The sequence below is a fragment of the Thalia democratica genome, chromosome 9, assembly GCF_965202585.1.
Source record: "Thalia democratica chromosome 9, ktThaDemo2.hap1.1, whole genome shotgun sequence".
Lineage (NCBI taxonomy): Eukaryota > Metazoa > Chordata > Thaliacea > Salpida > Salpidae > Thalia > Thalia democratica.
The window spans coordinates 39,397,179-39,423,576 of NC_139173.1; the positions used below are offsets into that span (position 1 = coordinate 39,397,179).

At 26.8% G+C, this 26,398-nt stretch overlaps 2 protein-coding genes across 2 annotated transcripts; both read right to left on the reverse strand.

The window, feature by feature from the left end:
- Positions 1-66: 66 nt before the first annotated feature.
- On the reverse strand, positions 67-16,587 carry LOC145845251 (uncharacterized). Its single transcript, XM_082952676.1, has 15 exons — positions 16,435-16,587; positions 16,057-16,194; positions 15,488-15,592; positions 14,742-14,891; positions 14,066-14,256; positions 13,796-13,968; positions 12,982-13,137; positions 10,938-11,047; positions 3,270-3,401; positions 2,826-2,940; positions 2,380-2,517; positions 1,827-2,066; positions 1,428-1,523; positions 102-975; positions 67-70 (listed from the first exon to the last, which is right to left on the reverse strand). Exons 1-15 carry the CDS (start codon positions 16,585-16,587, stop codon positions 67-69), a joined length of 2,775 nt encoding a protein of 924 aa, XP_082808802.1.
- A 7,676-nt stretch (positions 16,588-24,263) lies between these two features.
- On the reverse strand, positions 24,264-25,627 carry LOC145845252 (uncharacterized). The gene is made up of 3 exons (XM_082952677.1): positions 25,223-25,627; positions 24,939-25,166; positions 24,264-24,716 (listed from the first exon to the last, which is right to left on the reverse strand). The coding sequence occupies exons 1-3, from the start codon at positions 25,625-25,627 to the stop codon at positions 24,264-24,266; spliced, it is 1,086 nt and encodes a 361-aa protein (XP_082808803.1).
- Between the last annotated feature and the right edge of the window lie 771 nt (positions 25,628-26,398).

Sequence of the window (26,398 nt, forward strand, 5' to 3'; positions counted from 1 at the left end):
CTTCCTGAACAATCCTGATTCCACCTTGCCCCTCCCCCTGAACTTCTTCCTGATTCCTCCTTATTTCTACCTGCTGCCTCCCCTCCTCCTCCATGTCCTGCATCCTCCTCCTCATCCTCCTGATATTCCTTTCCACCACCTCCTCATCCACGGCAACCTGATTCTCCAGATCCACTCCGACAAAATTATCATCATCCAGCACCGCCTCAAGCACGAATATTTCTCTGTTCAGCCTCCTTAGTTCGTCTCCCTCCAAACCGCCTCCATTTCTTCTCTCCATCATCTCCCGAAGCTGGCCCTCCATCACCGGCCTCACGTCCACTTCTTCGTCTTCTTCCGCCAAAGCTCTCGCCAGCTGTCTCCACCTGAACTCCTGATACCTGTTGTCTTCCTCCCTGTGAGGTCTCTCCACCTCGAACTCCAGCCTCCTACTTACATCATCTCTGTTATCTTCCTCGTCTTCCGTGTCAGTGACGTTGTACTCGTCCTCCTCAAAGTGGTCCGGTCCCTGGAAGTGCCAGTTGTCACCAGGGTTCCACTTTGCAACCTCGGCAAGTATGAACTTGTAATCGTGCCTGTAAATCCTCCCGTGGTTCTCCAGCAACTGTTCAAGAACGTATATGTCCCGGTTTAACTTCCACAGATCGTCTCCTTGCAGATCCCCGCTCCTCCTCCCGTCGTACCTCACTTCCTTCTTCTCTTCCACCAGCCTGTCCACGGCGCGCCACGCGGCCCACCCCTCCCCCTGCCTGACAATCCTCATTTCTTCTTCCGCGTCGGCGGGTCCTGCCCCGCGGCCCGCTCCTTCTTCCACGGCCGCCCTGATCAGCTCCTGCGCGGCTCTCCGCTCTCTCGCTTCTGCTGCGGCACTCCGGCCTTCTGCTCCGGTCGGCCTGAACCCGTCCTCCCCGAAGTTTCTTGCGCGCTGAGCGAACTCGAACTTGTTTCTCAGGCTGATCAGGTATCGTTGGCGGTCTGCGGAGAAAATGTTTTAAATAAATTACAATATAAATACATTTACTAAACATTTTTGATTTGTTTATTGAAAATGCAACTAGAAATGAATTGTTTGAAGGTAGTTTGTCTTTTTTAAGTAGAGATTGGACAGTTTTGGGTTATGTGATCTACATGTAATAAAATTAGTTTAAAAAACCATGTAAAAAAATGTTTATATAATGAACGAAAGATCTCTGCATCTGTTGTTTTGTAAAAGAATTGAGTCAGTTTATTTTCTATGATTTTTAAAAACAGTTTTATTATTGAAAATGCATTATTTTTTATTGTAAAAACTTTTGTTCGAGTCGTATAAAGGAAAACTCTACAGGATCTTTTTAAACTTTTATCATCAAATAATAAATAATTCTTCAGCTCTTTGCATTTATTCATTTGTATTATAACTACAGTATTACATACTAATTTAAACAAACCTCTTTTGTATATATCTTCATTGTTTTGAACTCGATTTAGTCGCATTGAAACTACAATTTCTTCATTCTGATCTTGTTGGACTTGATTGTTGGGTTCTAAAGACAAAATAGTAACTTAACTTTATTAATTTTATTTGTTATTCGTTATTTTATTTGTATTCAATTTGTTATACTTTTTAACAAATATGATACTACTAAGTTTTAATACAATATATAATTAAGTTTATCTTTTTATTTTAACTTGTGTGTAGTATATTTTTTAATCCAATCTATTCTATCCATAACTTGAAATTAAATAAGTTTTTACAAGAGAACTACTTTAAATTAAAACATTTTAAATATGAGGCATATCATAAGTTTTTGTTGTATAAATCTATTATATTTGTTCATTTTTATCACCTTGATTAACTCTATTATCATCTTGCGATCTATTTTCTAGTTGAACGAATCTATCAGCCAAATCCATAACTTCGTTATTATTTTCATTATTATCTAGTTCCATCTGTTCATTCTGATTCACCAATTCCCTCAACTCATTGTGATCATCAATATTGTGATCTTGAGCTGGGTTTTCTTGGTTCCTGACTTCGTTTATTTCGTTCTGTGCTGCGGCCAATCGCGCTTCTATATTGACGAATTCTGTTGAAAAAAATACAAATATTAAAACAATTATTCAATTATATGTAGACTCAAACTGATTTCACCATATTTAATAAGTCATAAAATGCAAATCAACAATATTTTGGGTTCTTTGGAACTTTATAACCTAATAATTTTTACTTTACATTATGTTACAATTGAAAAAAAGAAAGAAACCTAGAAAGTTGACTTGGGTGTAGTGTGTTTAAAAATTGTAAAAATAGTTTCATAATTCGCACTTTTTTTTTATTATATTTAATTTTTTCTAAATCTGTAAATTACATAACATATAACAGTTTTAATTTTTCCAAACCTGGGTCAATATCTCGAATATTTGGGACTGGTGAATTAGTTCTTCTACTTTTCTTTTTACTCAACAGTTTTTTTAATTTGTCCATTTCAATTAATTTTTTCAGCCCTTCTGGGAAAACCACTGCTTCGGGATTTGTTTCTGAAAAAAACATGTAATAGTAAGTTGTATTTTTCTTAAACTTTAGTTGTTATCCACGCTTTATAAACATAATTTTCCATGTGGTAATTAGTTTTTTAAAAGTTATGAACTAAAATTGTATCTTTTAGTAATTGTAAGTTCAATGTTATTAAAACTTAGTTGTGTATAGAAAACTATTCCAGAGCATTAGTAAAACTTATAGAAAGTAAGTTAAAAAAAATTTTTAATAAAAACAAAAAGATTAATTACTATTATTATTTTATAAAACTCTAACGAAAATCTCAAAATTTCACATGCTAACAAAATACCGTAAATATTTTTCAGTTGAAGTCTATCTTCTGGTGAAAGAAGCAAATATCTGTTTACATGACTGTCCGCTACTGAGTATATGAATCTCAGGAACTGAATTTTCACAAACATGTTCTGTAAGGAAGTCTATACAAGTTTTTGTTATTTATTATTTAGTCTATATCATTTAGTGAAATATAACTGATTAATTCATTAATATTTAAACGTAGTTTAACATGATTTTCTACTTCTGAGTATTAAGTTTTCGAAAACTTGATCTTCACAAACATTTTTTTGAATAAAAAAGTATTTATTGAAGTTAAGTTAACATAAACAAATGTATAATTTATTCATTCTAATATTCTTCAAATTTAAGATCAAGTTCTTATAATAAAAATAAATACTCGGAGCATTCCTGTTAAGTAATTAATAACACGTTATCTATAATGACGTCACAAACGAACCAGGTCAGCGTCTTCGTCATTGGCTCCTTGCACGAACAACCTGTGGTGACCTTGGAAATCCCTCCAAACTACGTCATCGAATACGTGGGGAAGTTTTGCTAACAACCCGGATGTGTCTAGCAGATTCTGTACCTAAAATATGTATATATATAAGAACTAAAATTATGTTAAAACATTACAATTATAAAAACAAGTGGTAATTTACTGAATGTATGAGATAGATGTAATGATAAAAAACTAATAATATAAAAACATTAGTGCCTTCATAAAAATGCAAATTTGTTTAATTGTACCTATAATATACAACAAGTCTCTGACTTGTTTATTGTCTTTAGTACACTAATTATATAAAAAAAACACTATTTTAATGAAATTATTAAAACTAATATTTGAAAATAGTTTATTATTAAGTGAGATAATATGTTTATTTTTCTTTAACTTGATTAATTAAATTCATTGATAGTCAATTTTTTTAATAAGTACGTCTTTAAAAACTTATGTACCAAGCATCATTACAAACTAATTATTTAAAAATGTTTTATTTTTTATGCATGCTTTAAAAACTATGGAATAAAAATTTAGTAAAGTACTTTAATTACTTCGGAAATTATTTTTTTACTAATACATCTAAACACGCGTATATAAGCTTATTATAGAGACATAACACTAATAAGTCTAAATAAAAACACTAAAAACAAAAACTTGTATAAGTAAACCTAATATGAATTGAAAACTACATTATATGACTGCAAAATGTTTATTTATTTAATTTACATCTCTAAAAAGTTATAAGAGCTTAACAATATTAGTAGCATTATTTCATTACATACTTAGTTTTTATGTTCATGATTTACTTTAGTCAATGCCAAAAGTATTCTTGTGTTAAAAATTTTGTTGTAAAACAATTAAAGTTTTATACCTTGTATATGTAAGATAATGAGTAAGTTAACAGTTTTATAATGAGTCATGGAAACATAGTAAGTAATTTATACTACTACAGCAAGTTTTCTTAGTTGTATTTATTTAAACTTTTATATATAATAAAAATTTTTAAACACAAAACAAAAGTTAAAATACATGATTGAATATACAGAGTGCTTAAAATTTTGTAGTAAAACTTAAGTTGTAAATAATTTATGAAGTTCAAGTTCCTTTTAGTTTGAAGTAAAAAATAAATAATAAATAAATCACAAAAACATTTCAATATATCTTAAATTTTGTTTGTTGTTTTTATCGAATCTAGTTTTTATACAAACATTCTTAAAAACTATATAAATGAATTTATAACTTTTTACTATCGCACTTGAGGTTTAAAAAATCCAATTTTCAATGTGACACCTAACTGAAATTATAATAATTTTAAATTAATGTAATTGGTAAATACTTGTAAAAAACATATATTATGGCTAATTTCAAGATTTTTTAGTGAACTAAACTAAAAAATCCTTGAACTTATTTTAACTAGCTTTTAAAGTTTAAACAGTGATTTGTTATCAAAAAGTAAATTTAAAGTTATTTGCCAAGTTAAATCTATATATGACTATTTTTATCAACTTTTTGTTCTACGTCTTTTAAAAATAAATATTTTTGCCAGTAAATTTCAAAAAATGTTAAACAAATAAACAATATTGTTTTTATATACGTGCTAAAATGTCACAGTGCTATAAATATTACTCATGTAAAAACAAATTTTATTTTTACGTTTCACATTTTCGAAATAAACAGAAACAGTACAGGAAAGTAAAATAAAAACTTTAAGAAACTTAGAATTAACAGATGAAAATTCTACAATGTACAATATATATAATATAACAAACTATTTAGGACCTTTATAAATTATTTCAATATTGAAATAAATATGATCTAAAATTAATTTAAGTGATTATAATATATAATGTAATAAACTTATACTACAACAATAGAAACAACATAAAACATAATCCACAACAATATAATTATCACATGTTAAAATAAAAAAGTGAAGTTTTTTTATTGTGACGTTAGAAGACAACCACAATGCAGAAAACAAAACAAACCAACTTAAAAAAGTACTTTAATTTCTTTTATTGCAATCGTTATCAAATTTTTACTGAATTTTTTATCTTGTTTATTATACTGCTTACGCCCAGAAACAACTACAATAAAATTAGTATTGAAAACTGCAATATAATTTATGCCAAAACAATATAATTGTGCCAAATTTTAGCAAAAACAACAATGAAGGAGAATTTTTATTGTGACGTAAGAAGATAACTGCAATGCAGTAATGCAAAACAAATTACAAATACATTCAAAGTTTTTTTTTGTTTTATCGTAAAAGTTTATAATACATCGACAATGTTGCTTCAAACATTAAAAATAAACTATTTTCAGTAGTAGTGAAAAATGTTAACTATTTTTCAATAAAAAGTGACTAATAAAAAATTTAACATAAATTTGAGCATAAACTTAAATTTTAAAGTATGTACTTTTTGTTTAATAAAATGTTATTAATATACTAAAGTACTTAAGTACAAGTTTTCCACTTAGATCTACAATAGAGAAATGTTGAAGAATTTATTGATTATACATAAAAAGTATATATTTTTATGTAAAGTGACTTCTACTGACTTTTTTAAATAAGCAAGCTAAATTTATTAATATTTATTTTTGTTATATCGTAGATATTTTCTCAAATTTTTATTAATGTTCTGATGATGTGCCAACGCAAATCATCATTTTTGTAATACAAGTATAGCAAGTGTATATATTTGTTGATTGAGTTTTCTTTTCAGCGTACCTTGTAAACAATTAATACAAAACAAATGTTTTGTTCATTTTTTGATTTGAACTGTTAAAAAAGTGAAACAGTGTAAAAGTTAAACCTTTATTCAATATAGTGTACCAAACTTATGTATATATACTAACGTTTACCAGAACAATAAAAACATCAGAATAACTTATTCCACAACAACAATTGGATTATCACAAGTTAGAATAAAAATCAAAAATTGAGATTTTCTTATTGTGAATTAACAACATAACTGTAATTCACAAAAAAAAACAAGTTTAATTCGTCGTTTTATTACAATCATTATTATATATTTACTTAATAAACTTTATTTATTATACTGTTTACGACTGAAAAACATGTACAGTATATTGATTTATACTATAAAATATTTCGACTACAAAAATTTATACCAGTAAGTTATAATTATGGCACGTTTTATTTAAATCAAAAAAAAAAGTAATATATTTTTATTGTGACGCCATAAGATAACCACATTGCACAAAACAAAATAACTTTAAACTCCTTTTTTATAACAGTTATTAAATTTTTACTTATTACAGTGCTTGCGACTAAAAACAAGTGAACTAAAACTATAAAACCTTATTTAAAAACAAATTATATCAAAACAAAAAACCATGGCACGTTTTAGTAAAAACAACAAAAAAGTGATATTTTCTTATTGTGACGTAATAAGGTGGCTACTATGCAGAAAACAATACAGTTTTAAATCATGACTGGATTTTTTTTTTCGTGATATCTTCATTTCTGCTTAAAACTTTCAAAACATATTATTCTTAGTAACAGAAAAATTAAATATTTTTCTGTTAAATGTAAGAAATAGCAAATATTGAGTTTAAATCTTTAAGTATGCATTTTGTTTATTAAAAAAACAGTATCAATATACCAAAGTACTTAAGTACAATTTTCCACTTAGACCTATATTATGGAGAAATTAATTTCTAATAACTTATTGAATTTATAAAAAAAAATATGTAAATAGGTTGATAAAGTTTGTTTTTTAACGTTAAACTGTTACTGAATAAACAACTTAACAAAAAACAAAATTTTGATACACTATTATGGTCTAATTTATTAAATAGTACAATGTTTTTTATAAATCTGTTGAATATATTTTTCATATAAACTGTTTACCCAGTAACCTAAATAAAAATACACCAAGAACACTTAAACTAATTTTAGATCAAATTTATTTCAATTTTGAAATATGATATTTAATGACCTAAATATTATAATGCTTTTGAATTATATTTAATATCAACAAAAATAGCTGAGAATATCTTTAGAATAAGTAATAAAATACGAATGTAAAAAATATATATTTCAGTTTACTCAGAATATTTTTTCATCTATAATTCGGCTACATTAAAATAAACAAAATTTATAAATTGTTACACTTCAAATAGTTACTATCATTTATGTTTTGTTTTTATCAGGTTAAATTAAACTTAATGTTTAATTACATTTACCATTTATCAACTTAAGACTCTAAATTACTTAGTTATTACAAGCTTAATACTTTTACTTTATTGTTTGTTTATACAGTAGACTACCGCTTAAGTACGCAAATTGAACCCGACCAAAAAGTGCGTACTTAGCACGGGTAGTGCGTACTTTTTGACGACATAGTATTATATGAATTTTAGTTGTTTGTTTTCTTTCTTAAAACTAAGCCAAATAAACAAGTCTTTTTATTTTAAATAACATTTAATACATAATTCTAATCTGCAACATTTTTTAATAGATTTTAAAATGATTTATTTTTTCTAAAAAAAGTTTCTACACAATTAATACATACATTTAATATAGAAAGTCAATGTCAGTCAATGACATAAAAAAGAATATTAAGCCATTTTTTGTATTGTTAGAGGGAAAGTACCAAACTACATTGTGTTTACCAAACATTTTCAAAACATCAATATGTGTACGTTTAAATTAAGTTATGACTTAACTATGTTGTATTTGTAGGTTTTTTTAACTTTGTCATCTAGATTTATTTGTTTTATAGCATTACAGCTCAAATATCATTATTCTTTTCACTTTTCTGAAACCACTACATAAGTATTTAGTTTATTAACATTTAATAACGGGACTTTCACAATCTCAGGCCACTTAGACTACTCAGGATTACTCACCCTAGTTTAAAATTTGATATATATATAAAATTTATAAGATGTAACGTTATAAGGCGTTAAATCCTGGAGATCCTGATAAGCTAAGCTTATCGGAATGTATATCACAGATGTTCTTGTGCTAAAACTTTATTCCGACTAACGGCGTTTCACTGCTCTCAAATAAATTTAAGAACAGATCTAAAGACCTACTTCTGAATAAGCGGCAAGATTTATCGAATATCTGTCCCCATAACCGACGATTCTACTTTAAATAACTCTGTCTATTTATGTACTAAATTTATTTCACAAAACTTATATATTCTTGCAAGTTTAATACTTCATGTTTTCAAGCTGTATAAATTATTGAATAATTTGTTAAAATTATTATGACGTAACATTTCTGCACAACTCAATTTAATTTTCATTTTTAAAATTTGCCTATTCTTAGAGCTTTTTGAGGTTGGTGCCTACTTTTATTAAATTTGTTTTTTTTTTGTAGACAATTTTATAATTTTACGCTTTTATCCCAAACTTTGTTTTTAAACCATAAAGTCCATTTATAGTTACTACCTAGATAAACACTATACATAATTATACATGCTTTTTTCTGCTTTTTTTCTAATGTGTGTTAACATTTTATAGACTCCGTAGATCTGTTCTTAAATTTATTTGAGAGCAGTGAAACGCCGTTAGTCGGAATAAAGTTTTAGCACAAGAACATCTGTGATATATAAAATTTAGATTTTTTTTGTCTTTCTGGATAAGTGCGTACTTAAGACGAGATGAGTACCAAAAAAAGCGCGTACTTAAGCGGTAGTCTACTGTATTTAAAATATCATTAAAACTTCACTGTTTACCTCTGTAATGAAAAACAAAACCAATTGAAATCTTTACATTATTAAATTAAAATAGAATAATATTTTATAGTTAGAAACAATTATAAGTAAAATTACCATTTATTTCGTGGGCATGTAAATTTTATGCAGTACAACATGTATTACTATTTTTTGTAGCAGTCTTGTATAACATTAAACAGTAATAACATTTTTATTAAAAAAATATTTAATTTATTTACTAACCTAGGATGTTATTAAAAAAAACGTTAGATGTATGAAAACTCCCTAAACATTTTTAAAACGATAAATAAGTTTTACCAAAAAAAAAAATATCATATACAAAACATTTAATAAACATCACAGTTTATTAAATTATAAAAAAAAACATACAATATTAATATTTATAAATGAATAAACTTAAAAACAATGTAACTTTATAGCTACCTGGAAATTTACTTATTAATAAATTAAATCATTCAATTAATTACTATTTAAATTTGTTCTACTCAACATTACTAATCTAAGTTGTAAAATTTCCCTTGTCATTACTTAATTAAGTCACTATTAAGTTTATAATGTTTGAAAACTTCATTGTATTTAAAAAATCAATAAACTATTTAATTTGCACATGTTTTGTTTTCTTGACATTAAAATTAAAAAATTCTTGAATCATAATTAAAAAAAAATAACTCATCAAACATTTTTTAAAATGATTAAATCACATTAAGTGATAGTAGTATATAAATTAGATACGATATGATTAGAAAAAAATTATTTATTTTTAGTAAGTATGTGTATAAAGGGTTAGTATTTTAAAATATTAACAGTTATTAATATTTACAACTTATCAGAAAAACAAATAATAAAATCCACTAAAGTTTTCAAATAGTTTAAGGTTGATATATTCTTGAAACAAAAAGTTTTAGTTAACCAAGTTTAAATTATAATACTTTTCTTATAGTATGAAAACATATTACTCAACACTTTCAACACTTAACGTTAATAATTGAACAATAGACGTATACTACGTGTCTGTAAAAACATCAGATTAATAGTATTGTGACGTAACAACAGAGTATCAATGCTACATCAGATTTGAGATACAGTGGCTTAATAATAAAGCTACAATGCCGATGTTATGCAAATTAGTTGCAAATTGACTGTTGTGATTGTTTAGTGATAATAAATTGGATTTGGGTCTAGTTTTATTTGTTCTTGTTTATTATCAACAAAAATATTCAAACAAAATTAAAATATGCAAAGATTTGTTTTTGGAATAAATTTGTCAAAATAATTTTATTCCTCAAGTTTTAATTATAAATTTTTTTGAGTAAAGGCAGAAAAACTTTGCTAACTAAATTTCAAAATTAAGAATTAAAACTCTAAACACTTTAAATAAAAAAAAAAACTTAATGAAAAATATTTATTTTCAATTATTTAATCATTATTTGAAAGAATTTTCGAATTTATTACTACAAACTTACCTAAGAATTATTTCACAGTAAATTATATATTATCTAACAATACTTATATTTTTAAAACGTCCAAATGTTTGAAATAAAAAATAATTATCATATTTAGTTTCACAACTTTTGTTAACTATGAGTTGAAAATTTTAAAATGTACCTGACAAATGAAAATTAATGTTAAATGTTTTTTTGTACAAAAGTATAATCGATATCAATTTAGAGTTATCAGAAATTGAATTGTCGTAAATTTAATCAAAACTACTTGTTATATTAAATAAATGTACAATAAAATTCAACCTGACAAATTTTACACAGTAAATCTATGTCTTTTTATATCCACACAACACATAAAAGTTAAGAAGCAAATATAACTCATCTCTGCACTCAATAAGAGACTCAAAAGTAAGAAAATACATTTTCATGATTATATTAAGACAAATATAAATCAAACTTCTTACTTGATCTCTACATTTCCCACTTAGTAGTAAACTCAACAACAAGAACAAATCTCCCCTCAGAGCTTTTTCTTTGTAGAGAACTATTTGGAATAACAACCCGTCGTTTTCACCTAAATATTTAATTTATACGTAAAAAAATAAATTTAATCATAATTTAATTTTATATAACAATTTAATATAAAATATTTAATCTATACGTAAAATATTAAGTCTGTTTGAGTAAAATGGTATTCATAGAATAGATTCTCAAGAAAAACACTGTACACAATATTTATTTTTTATTTATTTAAGTTAAACATGATTAATGGAATACGTGTTTAAGAAATATAGTACATGGGTATGCCAGTTTTAATTTTTCTTACATGATAGACATTTGATCAAAATATTTTTTTCAAATGCTAAATGTAACATATACTTATAAATTACTACAGTTAATATTTCTTTTTTATTTTAAAAGTGTAGAATTATAAATTTAAATAGGTTCTACAAAACTCATTAAAACATTTTAAAATCTCAATATAATTTTGTAATAAAGTTATCAGAAAAAAAACTAAATCAACTAATTTTGTAAACATGCTCTAAATACTATTAAAGCTTGTATTTTATTTTCCTAATTGATAAAAAATCATACAAACCTACATTAAACTTAAATCTCAAATAGCTTTTATACTGTAAGAATAACATAAACGAAAATGAATTAGCCAAACAGAAACTTTAACTAAACAAAAATACAAAACATAAACATAGCATGCAAGATACATTTATTTGGTAATGTTTTAGTATCTAGTTGTTGAAAAAGTGTTTTTTGAAACGCAAAAAAAAAACAGTTTGAGTTTATGAAACTATTAAAAAAATACTACTAATACTAGAAAAACTTGAACATTGCTATGTTAATTAAGCGTTAATTTTTTATCCTAACGAAGCTATAATCCTTTTTAATATAATAAAAACGATTTGCACAGTTAAGTGGAGAAAATAAATTAAACTTTTATAAATAATTTTATTTTTATTTATGACAGAAAGACTTATCAATTATAAATACCTATTTATTAGTAAACGGTTGATTTTAGAGTGATAAAATTAGCCTGCAATTTAAGAAAAAAATATTTAGCCTGAGTTCTACAAAGGAAAAACTTAAAAAAGCTAAGTCAGCCTGAGTTTATCAAAATCCTTAAAAATTTCATAACATAACAAGTTGGTTAAAGTGTGTGGCATAATTATTGAAATTATTTTACACTAACAGATTTATTTACTAATTGAGAAAAATTATTTCCGTAAACACCCCGTTTAAATTGTAGCTTAAAATTGTAATTTAAAACTATTTTTTTTATTATTAAAGTAGGTAACATTTTATCATTATGCATTTATCAATTCAAGCTGCTTAGCTAACTTTGTATTAACAATTTGCTACCAATTTTTTTTTATGTTTTATTATTAAACTAAAGCTTATTTAAAATGTAGTTACAATTTACTTTTTTAAATTATATTAATACAAAATAAACTACTCACTTATGTAATGCATTAATAGGTGGTTGTATATTTCATCGTTCATAAAACCTATATGTACTTTATACAAAAATATTTGGTTAATAAAATAATAATTCAAAAATATTTGATTACTTCAAAAGAAAAATTTATAAAAAGCTCTTTCTTTAGATATTAAAAAATATTTTTTAGTATAATAATACAAAGAAACTTCTATTGAAATAAAATACAATTTAATACTGTAATTTAGTAGAGATTTTGATTATATAATTTTGTTTGAACAAAAATTATATCCTTTTTTAAGTAACAATATCCATATAATATAAAAGATCTTTTTACAGTTTTATCTAAAAAACATTTTCAAGTAAAAAATTAAGAGGTGTTATAAAAATAAACGTGACTTGAAAAATAATAACAGTTTTTTTGATATTAAACATACATTGAATTTTTATCATGCAAACTAAAGCTAAATGCAAGCAAACACAATAAACTAAAATGAATAACAAAAAATACCCAATATAAAAACTACCTCTAAATATTTATTTAATATTTTACTCACGAATGTGGTTCTCAACCATCTGCTGGAAATCGTCCCACGCGTTGATTCTCCTGAAAAGTTGCTCCATGCACGACCTGCTATGTGTGACGTCATAAATGGATCTTCCCGCCAGTTTCAACAAATTGCTCATCCATGACTTTTGGTCGAGGAGGAACTCTGTTTTGATAACATTTTACTCATAATGGTTTTTACTCACTTAAAGATTTATTTAAAAGGAAAGTTATTTTAAAAAGTAAAAAAAATAATTCCTAAGTTACATCAGATTATTAAACAAAGGAAGTAAAATATTAAGCTTTATCTATATCTTTCGTTCCAAATAAGTCGTACATTTAGCTTGTTTGATGATGTAAGTTTTTTGTTATTTGATATTTTTTCTTTTTATAACTAAATGTGATGTGTATGAACATTATTTGTATACAACTTTATTTGTAAATATTTTTCATGTACTTGGCAATAAAAAAGTAATACTAAGTAATTATTAAAGTATTTATAGATGGTTTGATAAGTAGCAAGTTACTTATGTTGAATAATAATAATGCTATTTATTTAATGATCTTACTTCTAGTAAATAATAGATCTTGACTTTCTGATAAGAAACTCCGTATAAAGTTATTATAAATTACTTTTTTCCATAATAAATAAAAGTTTGATAAGTTAATTACTTAGAATAAAAAATGTTTTATTGGTAATTTAGTAAAAAAGGATTTTGTTGATTTTGTATACCATTCGCAACTTCAAATTTTAAAACGAAAACACACAACTTGTAGTTTTCTTTTTTATAATACTTAAATTAATATATTCACAATCAACTCACGGTGATTTTTCTCCATGATAACGTTAAATTCGCACTGTTGCAGCCAATTGTCATATTTCTCCAGAGAGCTGTGAGCCACGTGCAAGTACTCGTTAACCGACAGCAACGCGTTCAATATGTGGTAGAACTGGGTTTGGAAAGTGTCTTGCGTTGATACCCACCTCATCATTTCACTGCAAATTGTTTTATTCATTTTTATGTTCAATATGTGATAGAATTGGATTTTTATATAATAATTTTTGTATAAATATTAATACAATATATTCTTACTTGAACCCGTTAATTTCGTACAACTTGACAACGGGCATGACAACCAATTCGTCCCTCCCACACAACAGAGCGTCAATCAGTGTGACCAGCGGGTCTTTCAACCTTGAATCTTGTTTGCTTGTTAGCAGGTAGAATATTGCTTCCAGTATTTCCATGTTTGATATTATGTGCGACCATGATATGAATTCACACTTAAAAAAAATATATACTTATTCATCTTTAGTTATAACTTAACTTTCATTTATTCAACAACAATTATATTACACTAATTTTATAAAAATTTTGCTTCTTATATTTCCATGTTTGATATTATGTGCAATCATAATATAAATTCACACTAAAGAAATCTATCATTTCAGCAATAACAATTTTATTGATAATAATATCAATAACTTATGATTACATAGGTAATACTTATGATTTCAAAAAATATGAGACCAAGATATTTGCTGCAACAACTATGTTGTGCTGTTGTTGAAAAAGTTTTAATTTCATAACTATTTTAGCAACAACATGTAACAACGATATCATTTCCAATTTTCGATAGTTAATATTTTAACAACAATATAACATACTTTTATAACTTAAAATTTCCTAGTTTGAACAACTTTTCAAAGGTTACTAAGTGGAAAAGTTGCGAATATTAAGTTTTATTTAAGATGTCTATTAAACTAACTTTACAGAGAACATCCTTCAATATTTCAAGCAACACCATACAGCAATTGGTATCTCTTGATTGCAATTCAGGTAACGGGTAAGGTTTTGGTTTTGTGTAATCTCTGTTCCTCAAACCAAGCAGGTCTTTTGTCAGTATTCTGAACAAGGTCTGTTAAAAATAATTATATGTATGAATAGTTGTACTCAAATAAAAAAACTTAATTAATACTATGTGAAGCAAAAATGCCAGCTCGAGCTACATTATTTCTTGAGCTATAGCCTGAATCTTGAAAAACTGATAAAAAAAGTATAAAGAAACAAAAATTGAATAAAAATTTACACTTAATTAAGCTTCAATAACAAAAAATATATAATTATTAATATTTAGTTAGAGTAAAAAAAGTTTCCATATACAAAAACAGATTTTTATATTTTAAAAACTAGCCATTTAAACGTTGAAAAAAAATCAAAACAGGCCTGAGTTTTTTAAATAATCTGAAAAAATTTCAAACCAGCCTGAGTTGCCTGAGTAAGTATCAGTCATGTCCTTAATCTCTTAAAACTTTTAGTTAATTATCATGTTACGAATGTATCACTAAAAGTATAAGTTTATAGTACTTTAATACTTTTTTTAAAACAACATTTTTTGCAACACTAAATAATTTTTTAAACTAAACATTGCATTTAAAAACTTTTAAATATTAAAGTACAAAAAACGTAATCAAAAAAATTAATATTAAAAATATTTTATTCAATAAATCTTACTTCAACATGACCGAAGCAAATAAATCTTTCAAGATTTGCAGACAACTTATCAGGGCCTAGCTCATCAGAAATCTGTATTTCTTTTTTTATTTCTTTGTCCACTTTCTGTTTGTTATTTTAAGTATTAATTAGAGACCAAAACATGACTTTGAAAAAACATTTACCACAAAATTTAAACAAATACATAATAAACTTTGTTAATTTGCATTGCTAGATAGTTTGAAAAATGGTTGGTCTACTAAACTAATAAACAAAATTTAAAATAAATTGCTAGATCAAAAATAAAACTGAATGCATAGTATATAGTTGACCTGTAAGAATTGTAATCAAAGTAGTATTTAAATCTAGTTTTACTATTATTTATTATTTATTTTTTTGTATAGTAAGTAATTAAAAAACCAACATGGTATATACATTTCTTTATATAAAATATCAACTTAACTATATAATTATTCGTTACACATAAATTAACCTACAAAACTAACAAGTAAATATGTTTCTTTATGAAAATATGTTTTTATTTAGTTTTATAGTATTTTATTGCACTGTGATTTATTAAAAAAACTTACACTTAAATATCTTTCCAGCTCAGCCTGGTCAAATGGCTGATCATTCTCAAAATATTCAGTCAGTTTGTTGAAAATTTCACATTTGTTTATAGAAACCAGATCAGAATCATCTGTTCTTTGTATTATCCTCATACATTTCTGAAAATACATTAACTTTTAACTAACAATACTTAATTACAGTTGTTTATATAAGTTTCTATGTAAATTAAATAACACTTGTATCAATTAAAAAAAAATTAAAATTTTACAATACTTAACATACAAATTATCATACAAAAAAAAAAGTTTAAAACAAAATACTTTATGACAATAAGACTAATTGTGCAAAAGCTACTGAAATAAATTTCTCTATTTAAAAACTTTCAACTTCCAACTCACAAGAACATAAGTTCTTGGAAATGTCACACCAAGTTGCCTTTGTCTAAACAATTTGACATGGTTCTCAACTTTTCTATCATCATTCATGTCAGTTTCTATTGATTCTGTTGAATCAGACCCCGCTTCAGAACTGTATACAGGTCCTACTTCCATTTTAAAACAAATTTCTGTAAAAATAACTATGTTTGAGTAAATATTAGGGTTGCTTTTACTTATTAATACAGAAACAATCATAACAGTTTATGTTAATACACATTGAGTTGAAAATAATTGTAATATGTTTCTCCATTTTGGGGCACATATTGACTTAAGGCCATAAGGAAGTCCAACAATTTGTTTTATAAAAACTGCAATGATCCTTAAATGAAAGCTTAAAGTGTGAACTGTTGTCAGTTTTCATATGATATTCCCCTTTTTGTAAAAAAAATCAGAAAAAACTTGAGAAAATAAATGTTTTAAATATTATATAATACTAAAATTTAAAGTAAACTAATATAACATTACTTTCTATATTGTAAAAGCAACTTACTTCAACTTTTAAGGTAGCTAATATTTAAAAAAAAAACATTTTTTAACATAAAAAGTAAGTTTTGGTTATTTTTTTTTAAATATATATATTTAGATTTTTTTTTTTAATTTCAAAAAAATTTTTCACAAAAAGATTTCAGTTTTGTAATTTTTTAGAAAATTTGGAAACAAATGCAGGGTTGCCACTCTTTAAGTCAAAAACACTGTCGTGATTGACCAAAAACTGCCCTGAGTGATCTTAAACTGTCTTAAGTCATTCTGAGTATTTTTCAAGTTCCTTAAAAAAATTACCACTTTTTAAAATCAGTAAAACATTCTTTAAAAAATTGGTTATAAAATGACAAACTATTAACACTAAGCCTAATAATTCTCATTCAAAAACTACAAAAAACTGACCTGAAATTTTAAAAATCTTATAACTGTCTTGAGTTTTTTATAAATAAACAAAACTATTTTTAGTCAGACTCAGTCTTAAATAGTTAATAATATCCTGAGTTGTCCTGAGATTTTCAAACATTTTTAAACATCCTGAGTTATCCTGAGTATGTGGTAACTCTGTGAATTCTCAAAAATAAGAAGACAAACTTTTAACAACATATATTTTTTAAGTTTTTAGTTTGGACTTTCCTTAAAATAAGTATAAAACTCTAAAAATTTAGTTTTGTGTATCTCAATATAACTTTGAATTTTTCAAACAGTAAAAATCAACTGGGTAGTTGTCAATATTAAAAATAAACTACTTAAGGAGTAACAAATTAAGAGAAAATTCTCCAAGTGGCATTTAACTGCTGTTGAACTTGTGTCAAAAGGGGTCTAGTAACAATATGATATTGTTATATAGATTTTTTTTGTCAGATACATTTCTTATCAAACTAAAGCTTAAAGTTGATTTACTAAGAATTTAAATAGCTGGCTCAATAGGTTCCTTATGGATTATGCAAAACTCAAGTACTAATCTACTTTAGAATTCTTTTATACTAAATAATAAGCTATCACAGAAGTTTTTTATAACATTTTTTATGCTTTTGTTAATCACCTAGGAGAAAATAAGATTTTAATTTTTCTTTAAATTATATAAGAAAAAGTTTAATTTCTAAGTTTTAATAAGAATATTTTTACAAAACTTAACATATATCAAAGTTTTTTTTTTCAACAGCAAAAATATTGTTTATGGTGGAGTATTCCTAAAAAACTAAAAATTCTAGTAGTTAGCCAGATTCAAGCCCGCTAGTTAACACATATACAACACAAATGTATAAGTCTTAAATCAGTTTTTGAAATCTATTAATACTGCAAATGAGCTTGTGAATATTTTAATAGTAATAAACAACTAAATATTGGCTGTAACAGAAGAAAAAATTCAAGATGAACATTTTTATTATAAGCTTAATCAAACATTAAAAATTTATCAATAAAAAGTTTAATCAATAAATATTTATCACACAGTTACTAAGTTTCACTGATGCAGGGATTATCAAACATTTCCAATTCAATTATGTTTATGTCTAATTTTTGTTTCTAAACAAAAACTTAAATAACCATATGTAGTATTTAAAACTTAATCAACATGTTTTTGCTATATAATTATTTTTCACAAATTTAACTGTATGATAGATCTTTTGTGTCAAAAAGAAATTTCATTTAAATGTAAAGTTTCTTTAAAAATATAATTTCCAGTTTTTCAGTAATTTTTGCTCTAAACTCTACAATTTTTTTTTTTTTCATTTACCAAACTCCAGCTTTTTTAAGCATTTATTGTCAAACTCTAGGATTTTAGGGATTCAAGGTTTCTAGGCAACCCTATTGGTTTCTTTAGACAAAATCTAGTATCTAAAATGAAAGAAATTACAGTAAGTTTGCAAACAAGATACAGAACATCAATCAATTCAAAATGTGACTAATTGTAAAAAACTATTTAATGGTTCACACCAATTTTTGGCAACAAACTTGAGAAACCGTTTCTCTGGGAAAAGATACTTTGATTCAAACTAAACCCCAATGATAAGAATTCTAAATAAAATGTCTTATTTCAGCTAAATGCAAAACAACCACATTTTGGTTACTTGGTGAGATCAACACTTGTGAAGTTTTAGTTTTTTTCTGCCTACAAGATTGATTAGAGGATGTAGTGTCTTAGTTCACATGAAAAGGCCCTAAATTGTTTTCTAATGGAATAAAAAATGTTACTAAACTACAATAAGGAAAGATAGTGAAGCAATTGATGGTAAATATTAAAAAATAAATGACTGTTTATGAATTTGATTATTTTTTGGAATTTCAAACGCAGCTCATAGAAGTTCACCTCATTACTTTGATTGGCATCAATTAATCATTCAGAGACATTATATTTCAATTTTTGTAAAAAAATTTATTTTAATTCTTACAGAATTTTTAGTTTTTACTTTTGGTTTTTAGTACTTTTAGTTATAGGTTTTTTGGTTTAGGTTTTTAGTGTTGAGACATGGTTTTGAACCATGTGAGTGTTCGCCAAATGATGTGTCACCAAGGACAAGGAATTTTTTTCAGTTATTTAGATAGTCTTTATTTTTTGGTTACTTTAATGTAAAGTGCATAGGAGGGCTAAATTACTTTTTTTTACAATTTGAACTTATTTTGTGGAGTTTTAACTATACTACAAGTTTCTTTTTACAAATTTAATAGAAACATAAATTAAGCAGAATATAGTAAACTAGCAAATTATTGATGCTATACTTTTTGAGGATTTTCTCTGTATAGAAGCTAACATCCTATTGACCTATTGAACTATGCTGTTATTTTGTACAGATTCTTAGATCAAAAATATGTATTAAGCAACTTAACTTTATCACTTGTCATAAGATATTGTAATTGTAGTAAAGTATATTTATAGGTAATTACATAGGATGATGTTGCACCAATATCAAGCAGAAAATATATTATATTCAATATCTTTTTTAACCACATTTTAGGCTAGAAATCAATGTTTTAAGTCTAATATGTTTAATCTAAACAAGTACTTTGTTTTAAACAGGCTATCTAAATACATAGTAAGAAATTAATTTACTTATTATAAACTTAAATGTTTAATTGATTTTGTCTTACAATATCATTATTAATATAAACTATTGTATTGATATAATTGTTTGGTAATTTCCTAGGATGGTGTTGACCAATATCAAATTGAAAATATTTTACACTTTTAATTTTACACTCTAATAAGACAAGTATAGAAAAGAAAAGCTCTAAATCTAAACCTTCATCATAAAGACAAGGTAAAAAAAAGAATTTTTTGATTAATAAAAACAAAGCTATCTATTGAGGGTAAGGGTTAGGGGTAACAGTAATAGTAAAAATTAAAAAAAAACTAATAAAAAATATTCTAAAAAGAAAACTGAAAGATAAATTAATAAACATAAAAAAGCTCCCTACCAAGAATAAGAGTTAAAGGTAGCAGTGATAATAAAAAAAACAACAAAAATTACTAAAAAAAGAAACTGAAAAACAAATAAATAAAAAAACAAAAAAAAGTTACCAATCAAGGGTAAGGGTTAGGGTCAACAATGATAATAAAAAGAAAAATAACTTGTGAAAATTATAAAAAAAAATATTTTTTTTTATTTGATTAAATGTGTACCTTATATTTCAACTCTATACTTACCTTATCAAAGTACAAAATTGAAAGTGTAAAATATTTTCACTTTGATATTGGTGCGACATCATCCTAGGAAATTACCAATTGTTTTATACTGTAAGGTAAAAGCAATTATATAATTTAGTTCTGTTAGTTTATGATAATTAAGCCAAATTTTATTTAGATATTTTTAAAATGTAAGTTTAGTGAAAATTATGGTTAAAAAAGACATCAATTATAATGTAATTTCAGCTTGATATTGGTGCAACATCAACCTAGGTAATTACCTATTTATTTTAATTTACTGTGACTTTATCAAACTAAATTAAAGATGTGTGCCTGCAAATATATTAGGTATGCAATGCAGTTAAAATTTCTGATGCATTACATAATTCCTGATGTAAACAGATTTAATGGAAAAATTTTAGTAAATAAATAAGTTTCCCTAACACGTAACCATAAAAGCAAGAACGGTTAACAGCTTGAGAAAATATCTATAAATTACACCATAAGTCAAGTTAAAATAAAAACTTAAACTGCGCTTAACCTCAAACATCATAAACTTTAAAAAATTTAGCTTTAATGTTTTATATTTTTATCTCTACAGTAAGTATATATTGGCTACAATATTTAGAGTCAATTTGAGCTGAAAATTTGTGAGTCAGCAAAAAAATGAAGCTTTCTTTCATTTTATCATATAATTATAAAAAATTTGATTAAATAAATTTCAATATTTTTTGGTACGGTGGGTTAGGTATAAAGGTATAAATAAAAAAGAAAAAAAAAAGCGATTGGGTTAGATATTATCGGTTTAGAAATGATTAGGTTAAATCGGGTTAGAAATGATCGGGTTAGAAATGATCTTGTAAGAAATGATCGGGTTTAGAAGAGATCGGGTTAGAAATGATCATGTTAGAAATGATCGGGTTAGAAGTGATCAGGTTAGAAATGATTGGGTTAAGAAGTTATCGGGCTAGAAGTGATCGCGCTAGAAAAGATCGAGTTAGAAATGAGCGAGTTAGAAATGATCGGGTTAGGGGTGAATGAGTTAAAAATGATCTGCTCCCGTTTAAAACACTTATTTACCTGGATTCTAATAATATTTTTGTCTGAATGCTTTTGTTGGGCAAGTAAATTTATATTATCAAGTGTACTTCATAGCTTTCGGGTTATTTTTAGTTTAAATTAAAAGATATTAAGACTTTTTTATACTTAGATAAATTTACTTAATATTGATATACTTTTCACCATGAATTATTTTAAAAACTGCCATTGTTACAGCAGCTAGATTTTAAACACAATATTTTCCACATCAGCTGTCATGAAGTTCTGATGCAAAATTGTTATTAATAAGTTAATAATAATTAATAATTTATTAAAATAAAATATTTGCAGCTTATTGACGTCATCAAAATCAACCGATAAAATCATATAATATTAAACATCTCCAATTAAATTTTGCTGGAAATATTGATAAGTAGTTGATGTGATGACTCAATTTTTAAAAATAGTTTAATACTAGCTAAAATACAAATTTATTTGATACAAGCGAAGAAAACTTAAGCTTGTGAATTAGGCGAAGTAAAAGAATAGATTATAAGAAAAAAAAGACCGGATTTTTTTATTAAGTATCGTAAGAAACAATAAAAGTATAAATAGATCATACAACAGTTATAAAAGTTTAGACTTAATACTGGCTTTAAATAAATGCACATTAAATAATGAAATCTATTTTTATTACAGATTAAAACTTAAAATGAAAACACCTTAAAAAATTATTATAATTTTCCAAAAAAAAATAGTAAATTGATTACCAGAACAAGAACAATAAATAAAACTACATTTAAAAAATCTAAAGCTTGTCGATCACAATACTTAAAATGAAAAAACTTATGTTTAGAGTAACAATAAAAACTTTGACCAAATTGAAACTATACTAATATTAAAAAAAATTGATAAAAAATTGTAATTTAATGCAAGTTTAGTTTTAATTCTACGAAAAAATCTTAGAAAAGTAAGTTATTGTCGCATTTTAAAATTATATTAAGCGTAAAATTATCTAATTTCTTGCTTACGTCATACAAACTTTACCAACAAACACTTTCAACTAATTTTAACATTTATACAAATCTAGTTTTGTTTTCAATTAGGAACTAAAACCAGGTTAACATCGTTTTAAATTTTAAAAGCCAGCATTGAACTGGCTAAAACATAATACACTTTTGTTAATAGATTACAGAAAACACTCATAAGTTTAAGAACAAAACGTCTGAATCTGAAAATTTAAAATTAAATAAGAAGGTATATATATAGATTGTTCTTGATGATCAGAATAGCAAAAAAAGAGTTAAAATTTTTTATTATTACTAACATGTTTAGTTTACTTTAAAAAGATTAAGTTAAATTTTAACGAAAAAGTAAAAACTTTAATTTTTTTAAAATCTAATAACTGCAAAATAAAAAAATAAAAATTAATCCATTCTGAAGAATAACTCCTTGTCAATTTAATTTAATAATTTATTAACAATGTAAAATCTGAAACGAAAACAAGTATAAATATAAACCTAAAAATGAGCTATAGTCTAATTATTCTACATCCCCTCCAGCTCATTTAAGATAATAACAAGTTTAAGGCAATGACATAGCTCGTCAAGAGGGGATTTAAACAAGTAAAAAAATAGTTTACTAAAATGAAACTAAATTTTATGCATTAAAAAAGCTCAATTGACTTAAATAAAAAAAGTCTTTAAACAAGGGATTTATTTGAAGATAAACAAAACTGCAATAAAACGCACTAAATAAATCCAAAACAATTCAAATTCATGCATTTCCACGCTGAATCCTTCCTGGCTCAGCAATCATCACTAACAGCAGCCATTGAACACTCAGCACCAACTTTTGTATAAGCAGGTACAAACAGACTTCACTTACGGTGATTTCTACTTTAGATTACTCCACTCTCAAGCTTCCCTGACGATTGAAGTCTTTCAACCTACGCAAAGCAAGTGGCACCTTATTTTTTTTGGGAACTATAGGAGCAGGAATGTACTCTTTCTCAATATCTTCATAATCCGTTTCAACCTCACTGGTTTTACCAGTATTGGCACCGTTGGAATCCTCTGTAATCTTTACAGAATAATCAGGACGTTGAGGACCAATATTGCACTCATGTGAGCTTGGTACATTACCGCTCCAACCATGGGAAGTTTTTGCTTCAATGCTTGTTGAGGCTGGGTTGTACATCCTTTAAAACTTTTTGTTCTCCGAGTAAGTCTCCGTGAACTATCAACTCTGACTACATACTGATCATGTGGAAGCACCTCCATTACCACTCCGCTTCTGTCCCATTTACGTGGATGACTGCCACTCTGGTTCTGTAGTAGACATCTACTGCCAACATAGAGAGGTCGCAAATCCCTGGCTCTTTGGATAAGTACTTTGGAATTCTTAACAAATCTTGTACGGAGCGCCTCTTCTTTAAGCTTCCATGCTTTTCTCCACATAGGTCGCACATCAGTATTGGAGAATTTGTCAAGCTTGTTCAGAAATGAGAAACTATCTCGCAGCTGACGTCCATATATGATCTCGGCTGGAGACACTTGACAATCGCTATCAGGAGTATTTCTCAGATGGACCATCGCACTTAAAAACTTGTCATTGTCCAGACTTCCTGAAGCGTCAGCATTTGATCTTACCTTTTTGCCTGTTTGACGGCTACTTCCGTTCTACCGTTTAATCTTGGATAGTAAGCTGAAGATATTCGATGCGTAACATCCCAGGTTTTAAGGAATTCCTTTGTTGCACTGGACGTAAATTCCGGTCCACCATCACTTGACATTTCCTCGGGTACTCCAAACCAGGAAAAAAAATCTCGGAGGCACTTAATCAACCCACGCGAACCTGCCTGAGAGGTTCCGCTGGGTGTGGAAAATATTTCCGACCAACCCGACAACCTGTCACCGACTACCAAATAATTGTTTCCGGCAAACTGGAAGAAATCCGCGAATATTTTTTCAAAAGGGTTTGTAGGAGGATCAGATGCTTCTTGTGGCAATGATGGTAGAGAAGGTGAATTACGGTTGCAGCTTTGACAATTGGCCCGAATTGATTCATTGTCTTGTGTAATACCAGGCCAGAAGACAATCTGTTGGGCACGATTATGCATTGATGTGACTCCTTAGTGTGCCGAATGTAACTTGTTGAGGACCCGATATCGTAAACTGACGGGAATTACTACTCTGTCCTTGTAAAGTATAACTCCATCACTTAAGTACAATGCATCATCTTATCTTATATACGCTAACAAAGATTCATCATGTTTCAAGCTTAGACTTTTTTCAATTCACCTGGATACTTTTTAAAGTACTTTGTCATTTAGTGTCACTTTTACAATTTCCTCCCAAGTGATTGCCATTGAATGGCATACTTCATTACTCAATGAAGCTATTAGAAGTGATTCGTCAGTCAAATCACTATCATGTAAATTCACTCCATTAATCAAGCTTGTATAACGTGATGCAGCATCTGCCGCTAGATTAGTTTTACCTGGCATGTAATGCACTTGAAAAAGCCATGGCAATGTACGTTTTTGAGCCTAAAAATACGCGTTTTGTGAATTTCGTTTAAGGTGCGATCACCAAAAATCTTTACCAGTGGTTTATGATCCGTAACAACCACAAGATCTTTGCAACCCTTAATGAAATACTTTGTCTGTTTTAATGACCAAGCAGTAGCAAACGACTTCCCTTCTATGGCAGCATAATATTTTTCTGCCCCATTCAGAAACCTTGAACTTGCAAGCGTCACTTTCCAGCCGGTGGTGCAGCAATCTGGTAACCGGCTATTGCATTTGCAGTGTTTCTGCATAAGGAAGTAGCCCAATCCTTGCTTTGACCAGTCTGATCTAAGACAAGTCAGTTTCCTAAGATCAAAAATTTGAACACAGCTCTTTATTGCGTCAATGATTATCTCTTTTGATTCATTAAATGATTGGTTTAATTTTTCTGTCCACATAAACTTACATTTTAGACTGAGAAAATCTCTAAACGGTGCCATGACTTCTGGAAGTTTGGCATAATTTGCGACTTGAATTATTGAGAATTGAATCGAAATATTGCGCACCCATGCGACTTATGTTAGTTGCAACATATATTATGCACTTAACTAAAAAGATTAAACTTTTAAGGATCGAAATACTGCGCGCCCATGCAACTTATGTTAGTTGCAACATATATTGTGCTCTTAGAAGAAGAAATATTATGCTCGTTAGCAAATTAACTGTGCACCTTAGCACTAAAAAAGCATATATAAAAGTATAAGTAAAAATGACCGCAAAAATCATATAGTATTTTTAACAAAACATCCCGGACATCAAGCTTCTCTTTTAACAAAACTCAATAAACCACTACAACACACTTGTATTATAATTGTAGACTTGCTGTTTCAAAGTACAAAGTTTTTCACACAATTTTTCTTACTATAATCATAGTAAAATGACGCAAAGTAAAGTATTATCGCAAAATATACTGTCAAAATCTTAAACTCGTTAAAAAGTTGTTTAGTAGTAAACTAAAGTTTTTTTTTCCGCTGCGTATTTTAACTGATAAGGCACCTGATTCCTTATAGAAGATTCCTAAAATTCAGGCCACACATGGTCTCCAATTATCCCGTTACAGAGATGTTAAAGGAGTAATAGGATTAGTAAAGTAGATTAGTACAACAATCAAAACAACACTTATATTTTATTTACATAAACTAAACAACACAAAGATACAATTACATCACTCTATACGAGAACTAAAGTTAAACACACATGAAAACATTAGT